This window comes from Hemicordylus capensis, chromosome 3 (genome assembly GCF_027244095.1).
Source record: "Hemicordylus capensis ecotype Gifberg chromosome 3, rHemCap1.1.pri, whole genome shotgun sequence".
NCBI classification, from domain to species: domain Eukaryota; kingdom Metazoa; phylum Chordata; class Lepidosauria; order Squamata; family Cordylidae; genus Hemicordylus; species Hemicordylus capensis.
This window is the reverse complement of record NC_069659.1, coordinates 51,056,458-51,074,821: the sequence shown is the minus strand read 5'-3', so window position 1 is coordinate 51,074,821 and position 18,364 is coordinate 51,056,458. Positions and strand designations below refer to the sequence as shown.

General features: G+C 45.2%; 1 protein-coding gene across 2 annotated transcripts in view; it reads right to left on the bottom strand.

Moving 5' to 3' along the window:
- The window catches only part of F5 (coagulation factor V), a 70,537-nt gene that overhangs the window by 14,190 nt on the left and 37,983 nt on the right, over positions 1–18,364 (bottom strand). For both annotated transcript variants that reach the window (XM_053310928.1, XM_053310929.1), the window contains 5 exons: positions 14,626–16,558; positions 10,647–10,794; positions 6,978–7,214; positions 3,315–3,522; positions 636–815 (listed from right to left, as the gene is read on the bottom strand). In XM_053310928.1, coding sequence (XP_053166903.1) covers positions 636–815; positions 3,315–3,522; positions 6,978–7,214; positions 10,647–10,794; positions 14,626–16,558 — 2,706 coding nt within the window. The remainder of the gene's footprint in view (positions 1–635; positions 816–3,314; positions 3,523–6,977; positions 7,215–10,646; positions 10,795–14,625; positions 16,559–18,364) is intronic.

Here is an 18,364-nt window from a genome sequence, read left to right as displayed (position 1 = left end):
TTTAAATTGCACAAGATTGATTGATGTGGCCATAAATTATTTAAGCATGTTTATTTTATTTTATTTTATTTATTTGTCACATTTATATACCACCCAAACATTTGTCTCTGGGCAGTTAATATGTTAAATAAACCAAAGCCGACTCTAGCAGTTGTTAGTGTCCTGTTTTAGCAGGAATGGTATAACAGACATCATGATGCAAGAATCTTCATAAAACAAGGTGCTAGTTATCATGAATGTGAGCATAGTCTGAAGAAACATGATACAGCAACTATTCTGCACCTAAGCAGGTCTGAATCTGGTCAATGTGTTTGCTGTACAGAGCCCAAAATACCTAGGGATCTGAATACTGGTTGCTTGTGATAGTACATGTTCTAGATCAGGGTTGTTTAACCTTGGGCCCCCAGATGTTGCTGGACTACAACTCCCATCATTCTCAGCCACAAAGGCCATGTCTGGGGATGATGGGAGTTGTAGTCCAACAACATCTGGGGGCCTGAGGTTAAGAAACCCTGTTCTACATCACAATTACATTCTTTTTTTAATCACACAGAGGTGACTAATTAGTTGTTCTTGCACTGTAGAGAAGTACATTTATTTGTCTAACAGCAATATATGGATCCAGTTATATTTACCAGGCAAAAGAGGGTAGACTCCAAGCTGATGTTCTTTCATTTCCTGCTCCGTGAATGTCTGACCATGAAAATGAACAACATGAATATCTTTCGGCCCACCCATATTCAGCATATGCCAATGAACCTCCTCATTTTTATACATCTGCAATCCTGGCAGGTGGTATGGAATCCCATTAATAGCTGAAAGGGGGAGGGGGGAAGAAGACCCAAGATTAAGGAAACTCCAAGGAGAGGTCGATGACCATTTGTAGTCAAAGGAGGGAGGGCTATAGCTCTGCAGGAGGCTTTACACACAGGGCTTCTGCCCTGAATCTCCAGAAGAGAGACGGTGTGTCCGCACACCAGCCAAATTTACCTCAAAGTCCCTTTGAGGTTTTTGGACCAGCTCCACACACAAACTGGGCTTTGTGATGTGAATTCTAGCTTATCTTGATGTATGTCCAGGTTTTTAAAATGCTGGTTTTAAGCTACTTTTTCTGAAAACGCCGGAGCAAATGGGAGAGGTACTGACGTACAATCATGAGCATAATAAGAAATGCAGATCTATCTCTGCAGGAGCTCTCTCTCCCCCATCCCTCCCATTGGCTAGAAGGAAAACACAGAGCATGCCATGTGAACTTGTTTCAAAACAAAAACTGAGAGGGGAGGGGCTGCTTCCCTCAATGCCGCGAGTATACGTCAAAGTAGCTTCATTCAATGTTTATCCCGAAGCCTGAAACCAAGTGCAAATAACTCCCAGTAGAGCTTTGTGGGGCATCTTTTAAAGTAGTGACCTTCACTGTTTTTCAAGCAGGGACACTTTGGCAAAAAGAACCCCCAAACCCTTCAATGCAAGAGCCACATTAACTACTGAATTAACACATTGCTTACTACTCCTTAATGATGCTATTTTATAGAGTGACCATGTGACACTCTATGTAAAGCAGGTGGGCTTTGATAGGCATGCCAATGTTACAAATAAAATAAATTAGAAAATATATTGAGATATAAATATAAATTGGATATAAGTGCTTGTCCTCCCTGAAAGTCTTCATTAAGAGCTTTAGTCAGCACCCAAGTCCTCCTCTTCCCTACAGACTTGCTTCCCTTGGCCAACTCTCTCCTTAAGAGGCCAACCATCTGCTCCTTTTTTGTCTACCTCACAACTGGTATTTAGAGGCATCTTGCCTCTTAGGCTGTCCATTACGGCCTTGTCGTAGTGGAAAATCTCTCTCCTGGTCTGTCACTGACAGCTCAGCTCTCATAAGTGTATATGTGAATTTGGAGGTTTCTGCCCAGAAGTGTTTGTCCAGGAACTGGGAGAGGATCATGACCAGCTGGAGCTTATTGGAGCTTGTTCCTGTTCCCTTGCCTGCTCAAGACAAGGCATATAAAACCTGCAGTTGCCTTGGCATGCCTTGGCATCACACCAATTTCATTGCTAAGTGTGCAGTTGGTGATTCACTTGGAGTACTGAAAGCTTGACAAAGTTACCTGCTAACTGAGCAAAGAGGCACCTTTAAAAAGTGGTGATTCTCTTTATTTAGCAGGGGGAGAGCAACTGACCCTATCCATCCCCAGCACAGTATCCCTCCAATGGCTGTTGCTGGTGTCTATCTTATGTTTCTTTTTTAGATTGTGAGCCTTCTGGGGACAGGGATGTTGGAAGTGAAGGACTTTGCGCTGTCTCTTGTCTCAGTGACACTGGAGGACAGACTAGTGAGTCAGAAGGCTAGAGGGTCAAGACATTGGTCATCCCTTCTCTACTGCTCTGACACCATCCCTTTGGAATGTAGATTGTTACTCTCAGGGGACTTCCTTCCTTCCAGCCACTTCCTTCCTTTTTCCCCTTCTCTTCCTGTTCCTTCTACCTTGCAACATGCAAGCTCCTCTCCCCTGCACCATGTGTGCAGAGATGCAGAATCCATCTGCATTCAGCTAGCTAGCTAGATTAGAGATCCTAACTCCTCACTTTCCTATCTAGAATGGAGTTCTCTAATAAATGCCTTATATATTGATTTGAAACTATGAACTGACTCCAAGTTACTTAATTCTCAGCATACACGCATGCCTAACCAAATTCCGCTGTGTTGTGCCTCTGTGCACTCTGCTATAATGAAAAAGGGATTCTCTTACCAGAGAGAATTCCCAACAAGGGAGCCATTTTATTCATTTATTTATAATATCTATATAAACTGCTTTGGGAACTTTTGCTGAAAAGTGGTATATAAATATTTGCCGTATTCATCGTAAAGGAGACGCAAGCAACATCTATGGGAGAGATGCTGTGCTGGGCTGAATAGGGGCAGTTACTCTCCCCTTGCCAAATACAAGCAAGCAACTGCTTCAAAAGGTACCTCTTTGCACAGTTATGAGTCAATCGCAGGGCTGTTTGCGATAATACAAATGGATCAAATGGGTTTCTGTGTTAGCAAATGTACTGCTATTAGGAGCATGAGTGAAGGCACTGAAAAAGTTACATGCAAGCAGCAAGCATGGGGAACTTGTTGGTTTGGGACTAGAACTCCCATCATCCACTGTGGCCAGGGATGATGGGAGTTGTCATCCAAAACCAACAAGGTAACCAAAATTGCAAGCAAATGACTGCATGCAAGTGTCTCTGTCATTTTCTCATGAAAATCAGTTTTTCCCCACCACTACGACTCTTATAATAGATTAAGAGAATGAACCAGTCTATACCAGGAAATGTATGGTGTCTTTGCACTCCTAAGGTTTTCTCAGCCCAATTCTTTTTGGCATGTTTATTGAAGTACCAGCTTTTCTCCTCATCAAAGACCATAAAAAGCAGGACAAATTCCCGGAGGTCTATTGGCCTCCTGTACATGTCAAGCATGCCTTTTTGACAGATCAAGATTGGCCCAATCAAGCCTGAATGTATATCTTTTTCCTGTGAAATAATGAAAAACAGAAAAGAGAGTTTCCAGCATTAGCTTCTCACATAAAATGCTAATCTTAATAGTGATTTATTTGAAAATATCATTCTGATTCATTTCATAGGCAAAGTTTATGGGAGTTACAGCATGGTTAGTTTTTCCTATGCGAGAAGAGCTGATCTTGTGGTAGCAAGCATGAATGTCCCCTTTGCTAAACAGGGTCTGCCCTGGTTTACATTGAATGGGAGACTACATGTCATCACTGTAAGATAGTCTCCATAGGGGATGGATCCACTCTGGGTAGAGCGTGTGCATGTGCGCGCAGAAGGTTCCACGATCCCTCCTGGCATCCAAAATAGGGCTGAGAATAGGGGTGTGCAAACCGGTCTGGGTTGAACCCTGGTTTGACTGGATCAGGCCCAAGGCCTATCTAGTCCAACCTCCTGTTTCACACAGTGGTCCACCAGATGCCTCTGGGAAGTCCGCAGGCAAGAGCTGAGGGCATGCCCACTCTCCTACTGCTACTTCCCTGCAACTGGTATTTAGAGGCATCTTGCCTCTGAGGCTGGAGGTGGCCTACAGCCCTTAGACTAGTAGCCATTGATAGACCTTTCCTCCGTGAATTTGACTAAGCCCCTCTTAAAGCCATCCACTGTCACGGCATCATGTGGCAGAGAATTCCATAGGCAGATTATACATTGTGTGAAAAAGTACTTGTTTTTGTCAGTCCTTGCTTTTGGCAATCAGTTTAATGGGAACCAACTTGAACCAGGGTGGTTCGAGTGGTCCAGGTTTGAACCCAAAAGGGGGTGCCGGTGCAAATTTGGACCAGCCCCAGTTCGAAACACACTGATTGGGGGGATTACTTGTAAAGGGGAATCCAGCGAGGATTCCCTTTTGTAAGTAAAGGGACAAGGGGGATTCCTAGAGATAGAGGGTGCAGGAGAGGAATCAAGGCTACTTACTTTAATGGTTGGCGGTGATGTTGGGTGCGGCGGCAGCTGCCCCTACTCCCGCCAGCCTCCTCGAGAGTAACCCAGGCTAGAGAAGGCCCAAACTGGGCCACATCCAGCCCACGCTACTCTGGAGGAGGCCGGCGGGGATGGGAGTGTGGAATCACCACCGCATCTGCCGACCATTAAAGTAAGTAGCTCTGACTCCCTTCCCCCACCCTCTATCTCTAGGAAGCCCCTGCCCTATTACTTGTAAAGGGGAAACCTCACCGGATTCTCCTTTATGAGTAGACCCCCAAACCAGTCCACAAACTGGTTCAAACTGGGTCTGGTTTGACTGGAACCAGACTGGGCCAGATTGGTTCAAATCTGGTTTAGATTGGAACCGAACCAGCCTGGCCAGTTCTGTGCAAATCCCTAGCTGAGAAAGTCTCCTGCCTGTAACCACAAACTGAAGCCACTGCCGGTTTGTCTAGACAATACTGAGCTAGATGGACCAATGGTCTGACTCAGTATAAGGAGGCTTCCTATGTTTCTGTTTCTGAGTCAGGGAGTCTCAGATCCAATATATAGATGTAAAGCAGAATGTATATGAAATAGAGATGCTTATTAGCAAACATATTCACCACTGAGTTTGAAAGAATACATTTCTACTCTCAGAGGAGCCCACAGGATTACTACTTTTCTGTATTCTGTATACACACTGGAGGTGTCCGACAACTCCTCTTATACGATTCGGCTGGATCAATTTCAGTTTGTGACTCCTGAGGATGTGGACAAGCTGCTTGGAGCGGTGAGGCCTACCACTTGTCCTCTTGATCCTTGTCCAACATGGCTTGTTCTATCTAGCAGAGAGGCTGTTGTAGGCGGCCTGGTAGAAATCATAAATGCTTCTCTGAAGGAGGGCAGGATGCCTCCTTGTCTTAAGGAGGCAATTATCAGACCTCTTCTAAAGAAGCCTGCGTTAGATCCCTCAGAGTTGAGCAATTATAGGCCAGTTTCCAATCTCCCATGGCTGGGCAAGGTAATTGAGAGGGTGGTGGCCTTTCAGCTCCAGGCGGTCTTGGAGGAAACTGATTATCTAGACCCATTTCAAACTGGTTTTCGGGCGGGCTATGGGGTGGAGACTGCCTTGGTCGGCCTGATGGATGATCTCCAATTGGCAATGGACAGAGGAAGTGTGACTCTGTTGGTCCTCTTGGATCTCTCGGCGGCTTTCGATACTATCGACCATAGTATCCTTCTGGAACGTCTGAGAGTGTTGGGGGTGGGAGACACTGTTTTTCAGTGGTTCCGCTCCTACCTCTCGGATAGATTCCAGATGGTGTCGATTGGAGATTGTTGCTCTTCAAAATCTGAGCTTAAGTATGGTGTTCCTCAAGGCTCCATACTCTCTCCAGTGCTTTTTAACATCTACATGAAGCCACTGGGAGAGATCATCAGGGGATTTGGAGCTGGGTGTTACTAGTATGCTGATGACACCCAGATCTATTTCTCCATGTCAACTTCTTCAGGAGTTGGCATATCCTCCCTGAATGCCTGCCTGGAAGCAGTATTGGGCTGGATGAGGGAGAATAAACTGAAGCTGAATCCAGATAAGACGGAGGTACTTATTGTGCGGGGTCGGAACTCTAGAGACGATTTTGATCTGCCTGTTCTAGATGGGGTCACACTTCCCCAAAAGGAACAGGTTCGCAGTCTGGGAGTACTTCTGGATCAATGTCTCTCCTTGGTTTCTCAGGTTGAGGCGGTGGCCAGGAGTGCCTTCTATCAGCTTCGGCTGATATGCCAGCTGCGCCCGTTTCTTGAGATCAGTGACCTCAAAACAGTGGTACATTTGTTGGTAACCTCCAGACTGGACTTCTGTAATGCGCTCTACGTGGGGCTGCCTTTGTACGTAGTCTGGAAACTTCAGTTGGTCCAGAATGCGGCAGCCAGGTTGGTCTCTGGGTCATCTCGGAGAGACCACATTACTCCTTTGTTGATGGAGTTACACTGGCTGCCAGTAGGTTTCCGGGCAAAATACAAAGTGCTAGTTATTACTTATAAAGCCCTAAACGGCTTAGGCCCTGGGTATCTAAGAGAGCGTCTTCTTCGCTATGAGCCCCACCGGCCACTGAGGTCACTTGAGGAGGTCCGTCTCCAGTTGCCACCAACTCGTTTGGTGGCTACACAGAGACAGGCCTTTTTGGCTGCTGCCCCGAGATTGTGGAATGCGCTCCCTGCTGAGATACGATCCTCCCCATCTCTGGCAATTTTCAGAAAACACCTGAAAACACATCTCTTCAGCCAGGCTTTCCCAGCTTTTTAAAATTTGTTTTTAAATTGTTTTGATTGTTTAATTGTAGTTTTATGATGTTTTTAATTGTTAATCATTGTTATGTTTTATAATTTTTATTTAATTATTAACTGATTTTAAGGTGTTTTAATGTAAACCGCCCTGAGCCTTTTGGAAGGGCGGTATAAAAGTTTTAATAATAAATAATAAATAATAATAAAATATTAGATTGCCTTACCGGGTTTACAGCAGAATAGTAGGCCCACAATCTGCATGCTCTCTGATTTTGAGAAGGCCCTGCCCGTTTGGTTGCATGCCAGACATATGTATATCTGCCCTTTGGATTGATTGCATCATCCCTTTTGAACCACTCTGGAGACTCATCATCATAGCTTCTACCTTCCGAAGATTTCTCATAAGAAAGTCCATGGGCGTGAAGAGAGTATGGTCTGGATGCCAGATTTTTAAACTCAACCTACAAAGTTGAACAGCCATTACTAGTCAAGCAAGAAAAGAAACAACCTTCCCAAAACAAAGCTACAACCTCTGTAAGGTTGCCTTCAGTTAAGATTTTGTAACCTATTATGACAGAGGCTGGAGGGTACTTCAAAGAAGCAGACCTCTATCATATGAAATCTCCACATAGTACTTTAAAGCAGCAGATGAGAATAGACTTTAATTCCTGAAATGTCACTTTGGAATGCATCTATTTGTGCACATCTGGCTCGCTGTACAGATCAACACATTGAGTGCAGCTTATGATTTAGCCATCCATGGTAGTACTTGCATGTCTTTGGCTTCTACCTAAGTTGTTTAAGATGGACAGGGTGCTTATCAATTTCTGCGGTCACTTAAAGCATCTTCAGAAATCAGCCCAACAGTCATAGCATAACCCTGTGATGCATACGGGGGCAGCCCTTTCATGAGCCAAGGGGAGGCAGTGGCCTCAGGTGGCAGATTACTGGGGCGCCAGCAGGGCAGCAATACCTCTCACTGCTGTCATTGGAGCGGCTCTTTAGGACTGAACTGACCCTTGCAAGTTCTGCCAAGAAGCTTTGCCTCCCCTCACACTCCTTGCAAAGCTTGCCATAAGCATGAGAAGAGAAGAAGAGGCTACTGGCAACCTTCCCTCCTTCCCACCCACCCCCTGGACCACTTTCAAAGCTTGCAAGGGTTGGTTTGGAAAGGAAGCTGGCCCCACAAGGGGCAGTGAGGCAGCAGATTGTGGGGGCACCAGAATGATGCCAAGATGCCCTTCTGTCCTTTGTTTTTAAAAAGAGAGAAGAAGAAGGGGAGGAGGGTCACACAAGAGGGCCACCACCCTGCCTCAGGCACCCAAAGGCCTTGAGCCACCACTGGTCATGAGGCAAGGCAACATTTGGTGTCTTGCCTCAGGCACCACCATATCTTGGGCCACCCCTGGGTGCATACACCTCATTGATGGAAATTTCCTTCATCCCCACTTCATACATTCAAGGTCTGGAGTACCAAGACAGCAACTCTGTTCTTCCCAACAGTTCAGAGAGAGGTTTGTCTGATTGCAGACTAGCTGATTCTCCCCTTTATCTGTCCCAGGTCTTCCTGCTACCTAGTCAACCTTATATATCCCCTGCTAACTGGGCAAAGAGGCACCTTTTACTGTGGTGATACTCTTTATTTAGCAGGGGAAGAGTAACTGGCCCTATCCACCCCCAGCACAGTACCTCCAGTGACTGTTGCTGGTGTCTATCTTATGGTGTTTTTTTTTAGAATGTGAGCCCTTTGGGGACAGGGAGCCATCTTATTTATTTGTTATTTCTCTGTGTAAACCGCCCTGAGCCATTTTGGAAGGGCGGTATAGAAATCGAATTAATAATAACAATAACAATAACAATAATAACATCAACAATAATAATAATAATGGCATGACAAGGTAGCAGGGATGATACACTGGAACATCTGCAAACAATACAAGCTACCTGTAGCCAAAAATTGGTGGGACCATAAAATTGAAAAAGTGGTCGAAAATGAAGATGTATAAATATTATGGGACTTCCGACTACAAACAGACAAACATCTGCCACACAATACACCAGATATACTGTAACTGTAGTCGAGAAGAAAGAAAAACAAGTTCAAATAATCGACATAGCAATACCAGGGGATAGCAGAATAGAAGAAAAAGAAATAGAAAAAAAATCACAAAATACGAAGATCTACAAATTGAAATTGAAAGGCTGTGGCAGAAAAAGCCCAAAATAATCTCAGTGGTAATTGACACCCTGGGTGCAGTTCCAAAAGACCTTGAAGAGCACCTCAACACCATAAGGGCCACAGAAATCACCATCAGCCAATTACAAAAAACAACTTTACTGGGAACAGCCTATATTCTGCGACGATATCTATAACAACAACAACAACATTGACAATAAAATTCAGCCATCCCAGGTCCTTGGGAAGGACTTGACGTCTGGATAAAACAAACCAGTCAATAACACCTGTCTGACTGTGTAAACAAGAAATAATAATAATAAATCATGCATGATGGCAGAATGGGAAAGCTCTATATCATGTCCTTATAATTAATCTACAGTACCAGAGGCTCATGAAATATAGAGCCCTTTCTCACAGTCGATGAGAAAGGGCTTGAATGGGTAAGGGGTAGCCTTGAAATGTTTACCTCCCCTGCAGATGATCCCTCCGTCTGTGCTGGGTGCAGAGATTGAGTGTCCAGACGTGCAGCTGCCTCCTCAGGCAGCAGGGAGAGTCAGGGGCTGGGATGTGTCTTCTTGGCCCCTGGAACTCCCATAATGGCCCCCGTGAGTGCATGGGGATTCCCTCAATGCTAACAGGGAGCCCTGCAGTCTCCCAGCCCCGGCTGCAAGCCGCCGGAGCTGGCAGATGATTACAAAAACTTAATTGCGAGAGTTTTTAAGTAATTTATTATGAGTGATTGTATTTAGTTTTATTGTGTTTTAGCATTGCTTACTGATTGTTGTACTGGACATATTTGTTACTTTTATCTTTGCTGGCCAACGGCTGTAATAAAATTGATGATGATGATGATGATTACAGAAACCGGGCTAAGGGACCACTCATTCCCTTAAGCCCATTTGTGCTCATTCCCTTAACCCGGTTTAAGCTACAGGCGGGTTTGCCACCACGGCGTTGCCAGCAGCCGCCCGCCTTCCACTGCTTCTCACAAGAGGCCAAGAGTGGGCTTGGCTGCCTTAGCCCACTCTTGGCTGCTTGTGAGAACAGCCTCATAGTTTCATTCAGAGCATATTCGTGGTTATTGTCCAGGCTGTCTTCAAAATGATCAGAACTACAATATAATGGTGTGCCCAGAGGAGCACCTAGGTAATTTTGATGCCTGGACCTAAAGGCCTTTGGAATGGAATGGAATCTTTATTTCAGTCATTGACCATGCAGTATTTTTAACACGTGGGTTCTTGAGGGTACAAACAGCAACTGAACTCACAAGAACGTAAGTATAACAGGTATATTTATGCAAATATGCATTAGCAAAAATATTTCAAGACATAATTTAACATATTCCCATCCCACATATTTCTTTCCCTACTTCCCCCTCTGTCTCTAAAGCACATGGCACAGGTCACCACACTCACACTCAGCTGCCTGGCGCAGTGCGGGCCAGCTGCGACCACACCACCCAGGACAGACTAAAGAAGATTTGAGGGGCCTGGACTTTGGCCCCGAAGTCCAGGGGTAAGACTGCCACTGGGTGTGCCCCTATCTCATTTTCATTCCATAATTTAACTAAGAGATACAAAACCTTTTAATGACTCCACTATTATTTGCTTCATATCAAAAATCCATCATCTTCAGTTTTCACCTCTGAAATCTTTTTAAAAATTATTTTTAATCCTCAATTTCCATTATTCCAATATTGAGAACATGGACTTACCTGGATGACATCATCCACCTCGGCTCTAATTACAGGTCCTAGGATGCCAAAATGTTCTTCATATTCTCCTCTAACTTCAGGTTTTGTGAAAGCTTCATCCAGATAACTTCTGAAAACAACTTTTGTGTACTTTGAACTGGCTGATCCACTGAAATGAAAACTAGACTGAGGACTTGGAAGCATTGAAAAACAAACTTTTAACAAAGCAATTTCTTTCTTGTATGGGCAAGACGTTAAACTTTGCATCAAGACATGCCCTAGAAACTTGACCTTAGAAACGATGAAACTTTTCCAGAATCAAAGCAAAATGAACGTGCTTCAAATCTAGTGTGTAGCTCACTGATTTAGGGCCAAAATAAACATGACTTTAGAAAGCTGTGATTAAATAGTGTTTGTGATTATTTAGCAAAGTCCAAGGAAGCTACTATTCCTGTTACAGAGGGCAGAGTTTAGTTGTTGCAGCTATTTAGAGTAACACACATGGAGATCACTGTAGTGTCTAAACTAAATTGATTTATTGGTGACGTACATTTGAGATAGGAAAGACCTATCTTTTCTATCAGCTACATAATGTCGCCTGGCCCCTGGAAGTCCCAGGAGACCCCTGAGGCTGGGAGACTGCTTGTAGCCTCCCGGTCAGGGGTCTATTCATGTGTTGCCGCACCGTGGAGCCACACCGTGGTAGTACATGATCAGTAAAATGGGGTTAGCGGAGCGCTTGCTCTGCTAACCTAGTTTAAGAGGGAGAACTTAAGCGGGCTAACCGCCAGGAGCCATACAACTCCTAGAGGTTCCCATGACCACAGGAAAGTGGGCTGGGCTCCCTTAGCCCACTTTCCTGAGGTTGTGAGAATAGCCTCACAGGAGAGAGAGAGAGAGAGAGAGAGAGAGAGAGAGAGAGAGAGAGAGAGAGAGAGAGAGAGATGTTCCCATCTCCTATCTAGGAGGAAAGGAAGAGGACTGACTCACTACAGGAAGTACCTGAGGAGTCAAAACAGGGGTCATAGAGCAGCGGCAAGTAGGGACAGGTAAGGAGAACCTCACTAACTACCTCTACTCCCACCACCCCTAGTGGTCATTAGGATTGTTGGTGCAAAAAGTCAATGCACTGGAACTCCATTGCCAACAAATAGCATGTCTGACCACATCCCTTTCTGCACAAAAAGAAGTCATGGGTGACTCAGTCTGGACTGAGATCATATTGAGAGGGAAGAAGGATTCGCCCTTTCCCCTGTACCATTTCCATGCTGAAAACTGCCCTGTATGTCCTATTTTACTTTTGATTACAGAGGTTGCCATCCAGCACAGCATTATGTGTCTTTAGTGCTGCACCGAGGGGCTGTTGCACCCTTCCAAGGCAGCATCAGGAGTGCACAAAACAGGCCGTTGTGCATGTAGAACTTCTGCAGATTCCCCCGTTGCCCCAAAGGGGGAAATCTGCAAAAGCACTGCTTGAACAACTGCCCATTTTGCATCACAGCATTACAAACAGATGAATTGATGTCAGCCGTTATTTTTTAATAACCAGGGCAAATAACTGTAGGCAGACAATTGTCAGCAGGAAAACAGGGAGGTGGGGGAAGGTTTCAGGAACCAGAGAGTTACTTGAGGCAGGGACAGCCTTTTAAAGAGGCAAGATGAGGCAGTCACCTCAGGAGGCAGATGACTGGGGTGCCAGCAGGGCAGCGGGATCCGCTCTGGTCTTGTGCTAGCAAGCATGACTTGTCCCCTTAGCTAAGCAGGGTCCACCCTGGTTGCATATGAATGAGAGGCTACATGTGTGAGCACTGTAAGATATTCCCCTCAGGGGATGGAGACACTCTGGGAAGAGCATCTATGTTCCAAGTTCCCTCCCTGGCATCTCCAAGATACGGCTGGGAGAGATTCCTGCCTGCAACCTTGGAGAAGCCACTGTCAGTCTATGTAGACAATACTGAGCTAGATGAACCAATGTATTTGGCAGTTTCCTAATTCCCTCTAACCAGGGGTGTAGCTAGGACAGAGGAGGCCTGTGTTCACCCCTCTCTGCAGCGGCCCCTCTGAGTGAGAGAGATAACGAAGAAAATAGGGAGGGGTAGAACTGGGGGGGGGCACAGGAGCTCGGGGGCCCAGGTTCAGGTTCGGAGGCCCAGGTTATAAACCCATTCACTCAATTATAGCTACACCCCTGCCTGTAACCACTGGAGAAGCTCTTTGGTATCACTCTGACCCCCCTGCAAGCTCTGTAACAAGTGTCTCTGCTCATAGCCTTTGCAAAGCTTGCAAGAAGCACCAGATGTGGCTGCTAGCAACCTTCTCTCTTCCCTGCTCCCCGTTCATTTTCAAAGCTGGCAAGAAGAGTGGGTTTCGAACAGGGCCTGGCCCCCATGAGGGGCATGGGACAAGGCAGCATTCGTCCCCTCACCTCAGGTGCTGCAATATCTTGGACCATACTGTACTGGTCTGTGGCTGTAATAAAGGATTGATTGATTTTTTGGACCACCCCTGACGATAGGCACACCCAAGAGTTTGGACATGTGCAGTATAACTTTTTACTTCCCTCTCACTTTGAATAGCAGTCTCAGGGAAGACCTCCAACAAACTCTTAGAGGATGGACAAGTTCACGTGAGAGGAGATAGTCCTTTAGACACTTCGGTCTCTGGGCATTCAGGTACAGTATTTAAAAGCCAAAACCAACACCTACAATTGAGCCTGGATATGAACCTACAGTCAGTGATCACCAAAGTACTGGCATAACCTTCTCACAGCAGTAACTTCAGTTAGCCTGGCTGCTGTATTTTGAACCAGTTGTCGTTTCCAGACACCCTTCAAAGGCAGCCCATGATGTACAACATGCTACAGTGTCTAGGCTGAATGTTATGAGAGCATCGCAGATAACTCTGGCCAGATCACCTCTGTCAAAGGGATACAGCTGACACACAAGCCAAAGCTCATGAAGGTACAGCACAGGCCTGGCCCTAGACCTCTCCAGGATGCACAAGACACCAATCTCCCTCCCAGTCCTCCAGTGCATGGACTGCACTGCACCACTTCTGCCAATTCTCCGCCAAATCTCCCTGCCCACTGATTTCCCCCTCCTTGGCTTCTCCTTATCTGGCGGCGGCTGTTGCCACTCTTACTCCTTGTCCCATCTGTTCCACCTTGCTTTTTCAAAAAGCAGAGGGCAGGAAAGCTGCAGCGGCAGGAAGTGTCTTCAAGACATGTCTTGCTGCTCTGACTTCCCCACCCTCTGCCTTTTGAAAAGGCAAAATGAGACAAGGAGCAGGAGAACAAGGGAGGTGGTGGCTGCATGAGGCACTTCGTTGCCGGGTGAGGTGGGGAATCCACTGCCTCTGCTAATCCACCAACAGAGGCAGCTGCCTCCCCCAGCCTCATCAGCAGGCCACCTTGGCACTGCAAATTACTGGTGTCATGTGAGCAGCCAGCAGCAAAGTAGGATCAAGCACCCCCAAGCAACAGGCTTGGTTCTTAGAAGGCAGGGGAACCCCATCCACTGCAGGTTGAAAACAGTTTCATGGACTGATAAACCATTCACCAGTAGTTCCTCTGAACCATTTGGAATGCACTTCAGTTTATTCAGCCTCATTCAGCCCATTACCAATTCCAGGCAACTGTTCAGGATATGCATGGCTGTCCAGGGAAATAGCCCTTTTCAGGGAGAGGGTGATTTTCATTCGGGGGGGGGGGAATACTGGGGAAAGGGTTAAATCCCCTTCCTCTGTACTGTGGTCCTGATCTGAATCAGCCCCCAGCCATAGCTGCTATTTGCTAAACATTAAGGAGACAAAATATTTTTATATTTTATTGATTTTTGCATTTAGATCCCACTCTTCCTCCAAAGATTCTGAAGCGATGTACATGGTTATGTACATTGACATCCAGTCATGGATATCTTGTCTAGTTTTGGCCTTAGCTCTTTGTAGTTAAACCAGCAACATAGCACTGAGTGGTAATCAAGGAGAAATAATTTCATCATACCTTTTTCTAAATGCTGCATAGTCCCATGAAACTTCTACAGCCGCAATGTAGTACCTCCTTACGTTTCCTTGGCTGAAAGTGCGTAGATAGCGCTCCGCTATGTCATCAGGGTTACGCACTGTACTTGTGTCAAGTCGGGAGTCTGTTGTATATGGATTGTCATAGTGTACTGTCTGATAGGCAAACGAATCACTAGAACTCTGTTCACCACTTAGGTTTTCTATAACATATTCATAATAGTCCCCTTGTTCACTAGGAAAACCTATTTTGACAAATGGTATATTCTGGTTTTGTATCTCAGTCTCATTCAACAGCACGGTGTGGTCAGAGCCTTTAATAGAGCCTTGAGTAGATTTGAATCCTCTAGGTGACACGTCTGGTCTATGAGTTCTTGGTGTCAAGACATCTACATGTTTGTTCTTCCGTCTAAGCTTCAAGAAAGTTCCAGATTTACTGACAGTGCAATTCTCATTTCTCGTTTCATTCAGGTCTTCAAATTTGTTGCTCATTTCTGGTTGGCCTAACTCAAGTTGAGAATCACCTTTATATGTCTCCTGCTTTTTCTTACTAGAGAATTTGATATTTTCAGGATTCATTGTGGTATTGCTGGAGTTGTTCTGTAACTTATTGTCAACAGCCTGAGTGAGATCTGCTCCTATGCCATAATTCTCCTTCTCAGAAACAAAATTCCATTCATTCCATGCCTTTTTAGAGGGACACTTCTGTCCCTTGTGAAGTGAATTTTTCAGCCTCTTTTTGTCTATCTTTGGAAAGAGAATAGAAACTAAGATGTCCAAAACACTACTGAAATTCAAATTGCCTTGTTTCTGAACATCTGACAACTCTAGTTCAAATCCACTGTTTCCTGCTGTCTCTCCTGCAGTCAAAGTTAAATTAGTCAAAAGCATAGAAAATGTAGTATTTGCTTCCTTGTTGACTTCCTCATAATAGTTCAAATAGTCACTATCTAAGCTGGAGATGTTTACTGCACTAGGAAAGGAAAGAAACGCAAGATCTGAAGTTATGTTGCCTAAAGCAGATTGGTTTCTCTTTTGCTGTACATGAAATAGCAGGGCACGCATTACTATAAGGGCATGCAGTACTGCCTCTGATACAACGTGTTTTTCATGCTTTTCCTCCAAAGTATCTTCTCCACCTGCACTTTCTTCTTGCTCTCTCTCCGAATCAGGAACTGTAAAAATGACATCCTCTCCATCAAACAGTAATTCTTCTCTTTCTTTACTCCAGACTCCCCCATGAGTTGTCAAAGAGTCATCCTCAAGTGTTTGGCTGTAAATATCTGAGATATGATTAGCACTTCCTTCATGGTCACTTTGTTGTTGTTCAGATGACAAGGTACTAGCTGCTGTAGTAATGCCTGAAATTAAAATCTCTTCTGTCAAAGATGTATAATTGGGGTAAGAAGTGGTGGTTTGAGTTTCCAACACTTTAATTCCATGCACAATATCAGTTGTATTTGTGAACACCAGATCGGAGTTCTCTGTTACATTATTGTCACTCACAGAGCTGATGTTGTAAGTATCTTGCATAATGAGAGCAGTGAGATTTAGTTCCTCTTCTTCAGCAACTGGCCCTTTAAATGTTCGAAGTCCCAGCTCTGAAGCTAAAGATGCTTGGTAATCCATATCCTCTTCTGAAATACCTTTCCCACCATTTGCACCTTCTCCTCCCAAGCTTTCTTGATCATCATCATAGACGTCTGTGCCTGTTTCTTCTTTCTCCCTCTCTACTTTTGCTGACTCCATTTTAGGAGGTTTCTCAGAGCGAGTGCTGGCAAAATCATAATTTACATCATCATAGTAATTATCATCACCAACATCTGAGTAATCATTATCACATTTGACATCTCTAAACTTCAATCTCATGCCATGGCTCATCTCATGAGAGTCCCAGGATGCTAGAAGCCAGGTTCCTAAAATGCAAAAGGACATATATTATACGTGACTATGTTACCAGCTGAGCTTATTCTACCCTGCTCCCAGAAGCTTCCCCATTTGCAGCTGCATCTCCAGGCTTGAAGATTGCACTTTGGCTATGCTCAGCAGCTGCACTGCAATGTGAGCTCCCAGTTTATGCTACATATGGGGACAAGTCACTTAGTTGGTGATGGGCTGGACTTCCCTAGATTTGGTAGTAAGAAATGCTTGTTGAATTGTCTTAACTTTTTATACATGTTTTAATAGTTTTATGTTAACCGCCCAGAGACAAAGGTTTGGGTGGTATATAAATGTGATGAAATAAATAAATAAACAGACAGACAGACAGACACAGGGATTAGGCCCATCTCCCCTCTTCCTAGACGGGGGCCCCCAGCTAAGCAGACTCCAGAACTAGCTATTGTGAGTTGTCTGGCATCCGAGGGCATTCTGGACTTAGAGTGAACTCTGAAACTCCCATTTCCTCTTGCAGGAGAGAAAACACAGCTTGCTAATGAAACCATTAGGCTGAGCAAGGGAAAGTAGATAAGACAAGTGCAGCAACAACCCTCCTTCACAAAAAGAGATGAGTCAATGATGTAACTCTGGAAGTGTGCCTATCGCAACTTTTGATAGAATTATTGGGAATATCCTTCCCAGCACAGGATATTCTTTAACGCACCTGTAGACTTCAATTTCATCTCAATCAGCCTTGCATACAACAGGCTAGTCACATACCGTCCTACCCAGGAAGGACGATCTGACACAATGCATTCCAAACCAGCCTGTCTTGGCTCTCCTATTCAGCAAAGTATGACAATAGAAATGTGCCCTGAAGGCACGTTTGGGATATAAGTATCCCTAAAGCCATGATGCAGTGTGTTCCCTTTTCCATCCTACTGGGGACTCCATCGTGTGCTTCCTTGTGTGTTACACCTGGGACTCCATTGCAACAAGGACTTCAGCAAGACCATCTTCATGCTCCCTTGCATGCTATATTTGGGACTCTATTGGGCATTCCTTATATTATGCTCTCTTGCCACCTCAAAAGAGTCTGAAATCACTACCTGGATCGGCCCGTGTGCTCTTCCAGCCAGGTTACCTTGCAGGCGTAGATAGCTGGGTCCACCAAGAAGCCATTCTCGTGGGTGTCCCTCCTTACATTAATTCTTACAACCTTGCCTTCCACCTCTCTGTCCCTGAAAGACATGTGTCTCTCGCTGCTCAAAGCCCTGTTTCCTAGAGACAGGTACAGTATAGCAGTTGCCTGGCTCTCAGGACCCCAGTCTATCTCTTTGATTCAATCTTCCCCCTTCCCCCTCTCTTAGCATCTCTCTCTTGCTTGACTGGGAATTTACACAAACTCTGGAACTTTAAGCTAAATGTGCCTTACAATAGTCTATTTGTAAACATATTTGTACTACCTTTATGTTAGGACCACCTAGTAACATAGTCTTATTGGTGTGCATGGAACCGGCTGACCACCCAGTTGGGTTCGAGTCCGGACTGGACTCGAACCAGACCAGCCAAGTTCGGTCCAGCCCCCATCAACCGCCCCCCCCCCCCGCCACCAGTCCAGCCGAGGTTCGCAAAATTTTAAAAACATTTTTTTTAAATAAAATAAAATAAAAGTACTTGTAGCCCCCTTCAGGGGGCTTCCTGAGGCCATGGGGAGGGGGTGTTCCATGAAAGTCCCCCCTCCTCCCGCTGGCCTCTGAAATCACCACCGCGGCCAGGTAAAACAACTCTTTTTGGCCAGTTAGGCCTCTGTAACTGTGCACCGTGGCCATTTTGGCCACCGA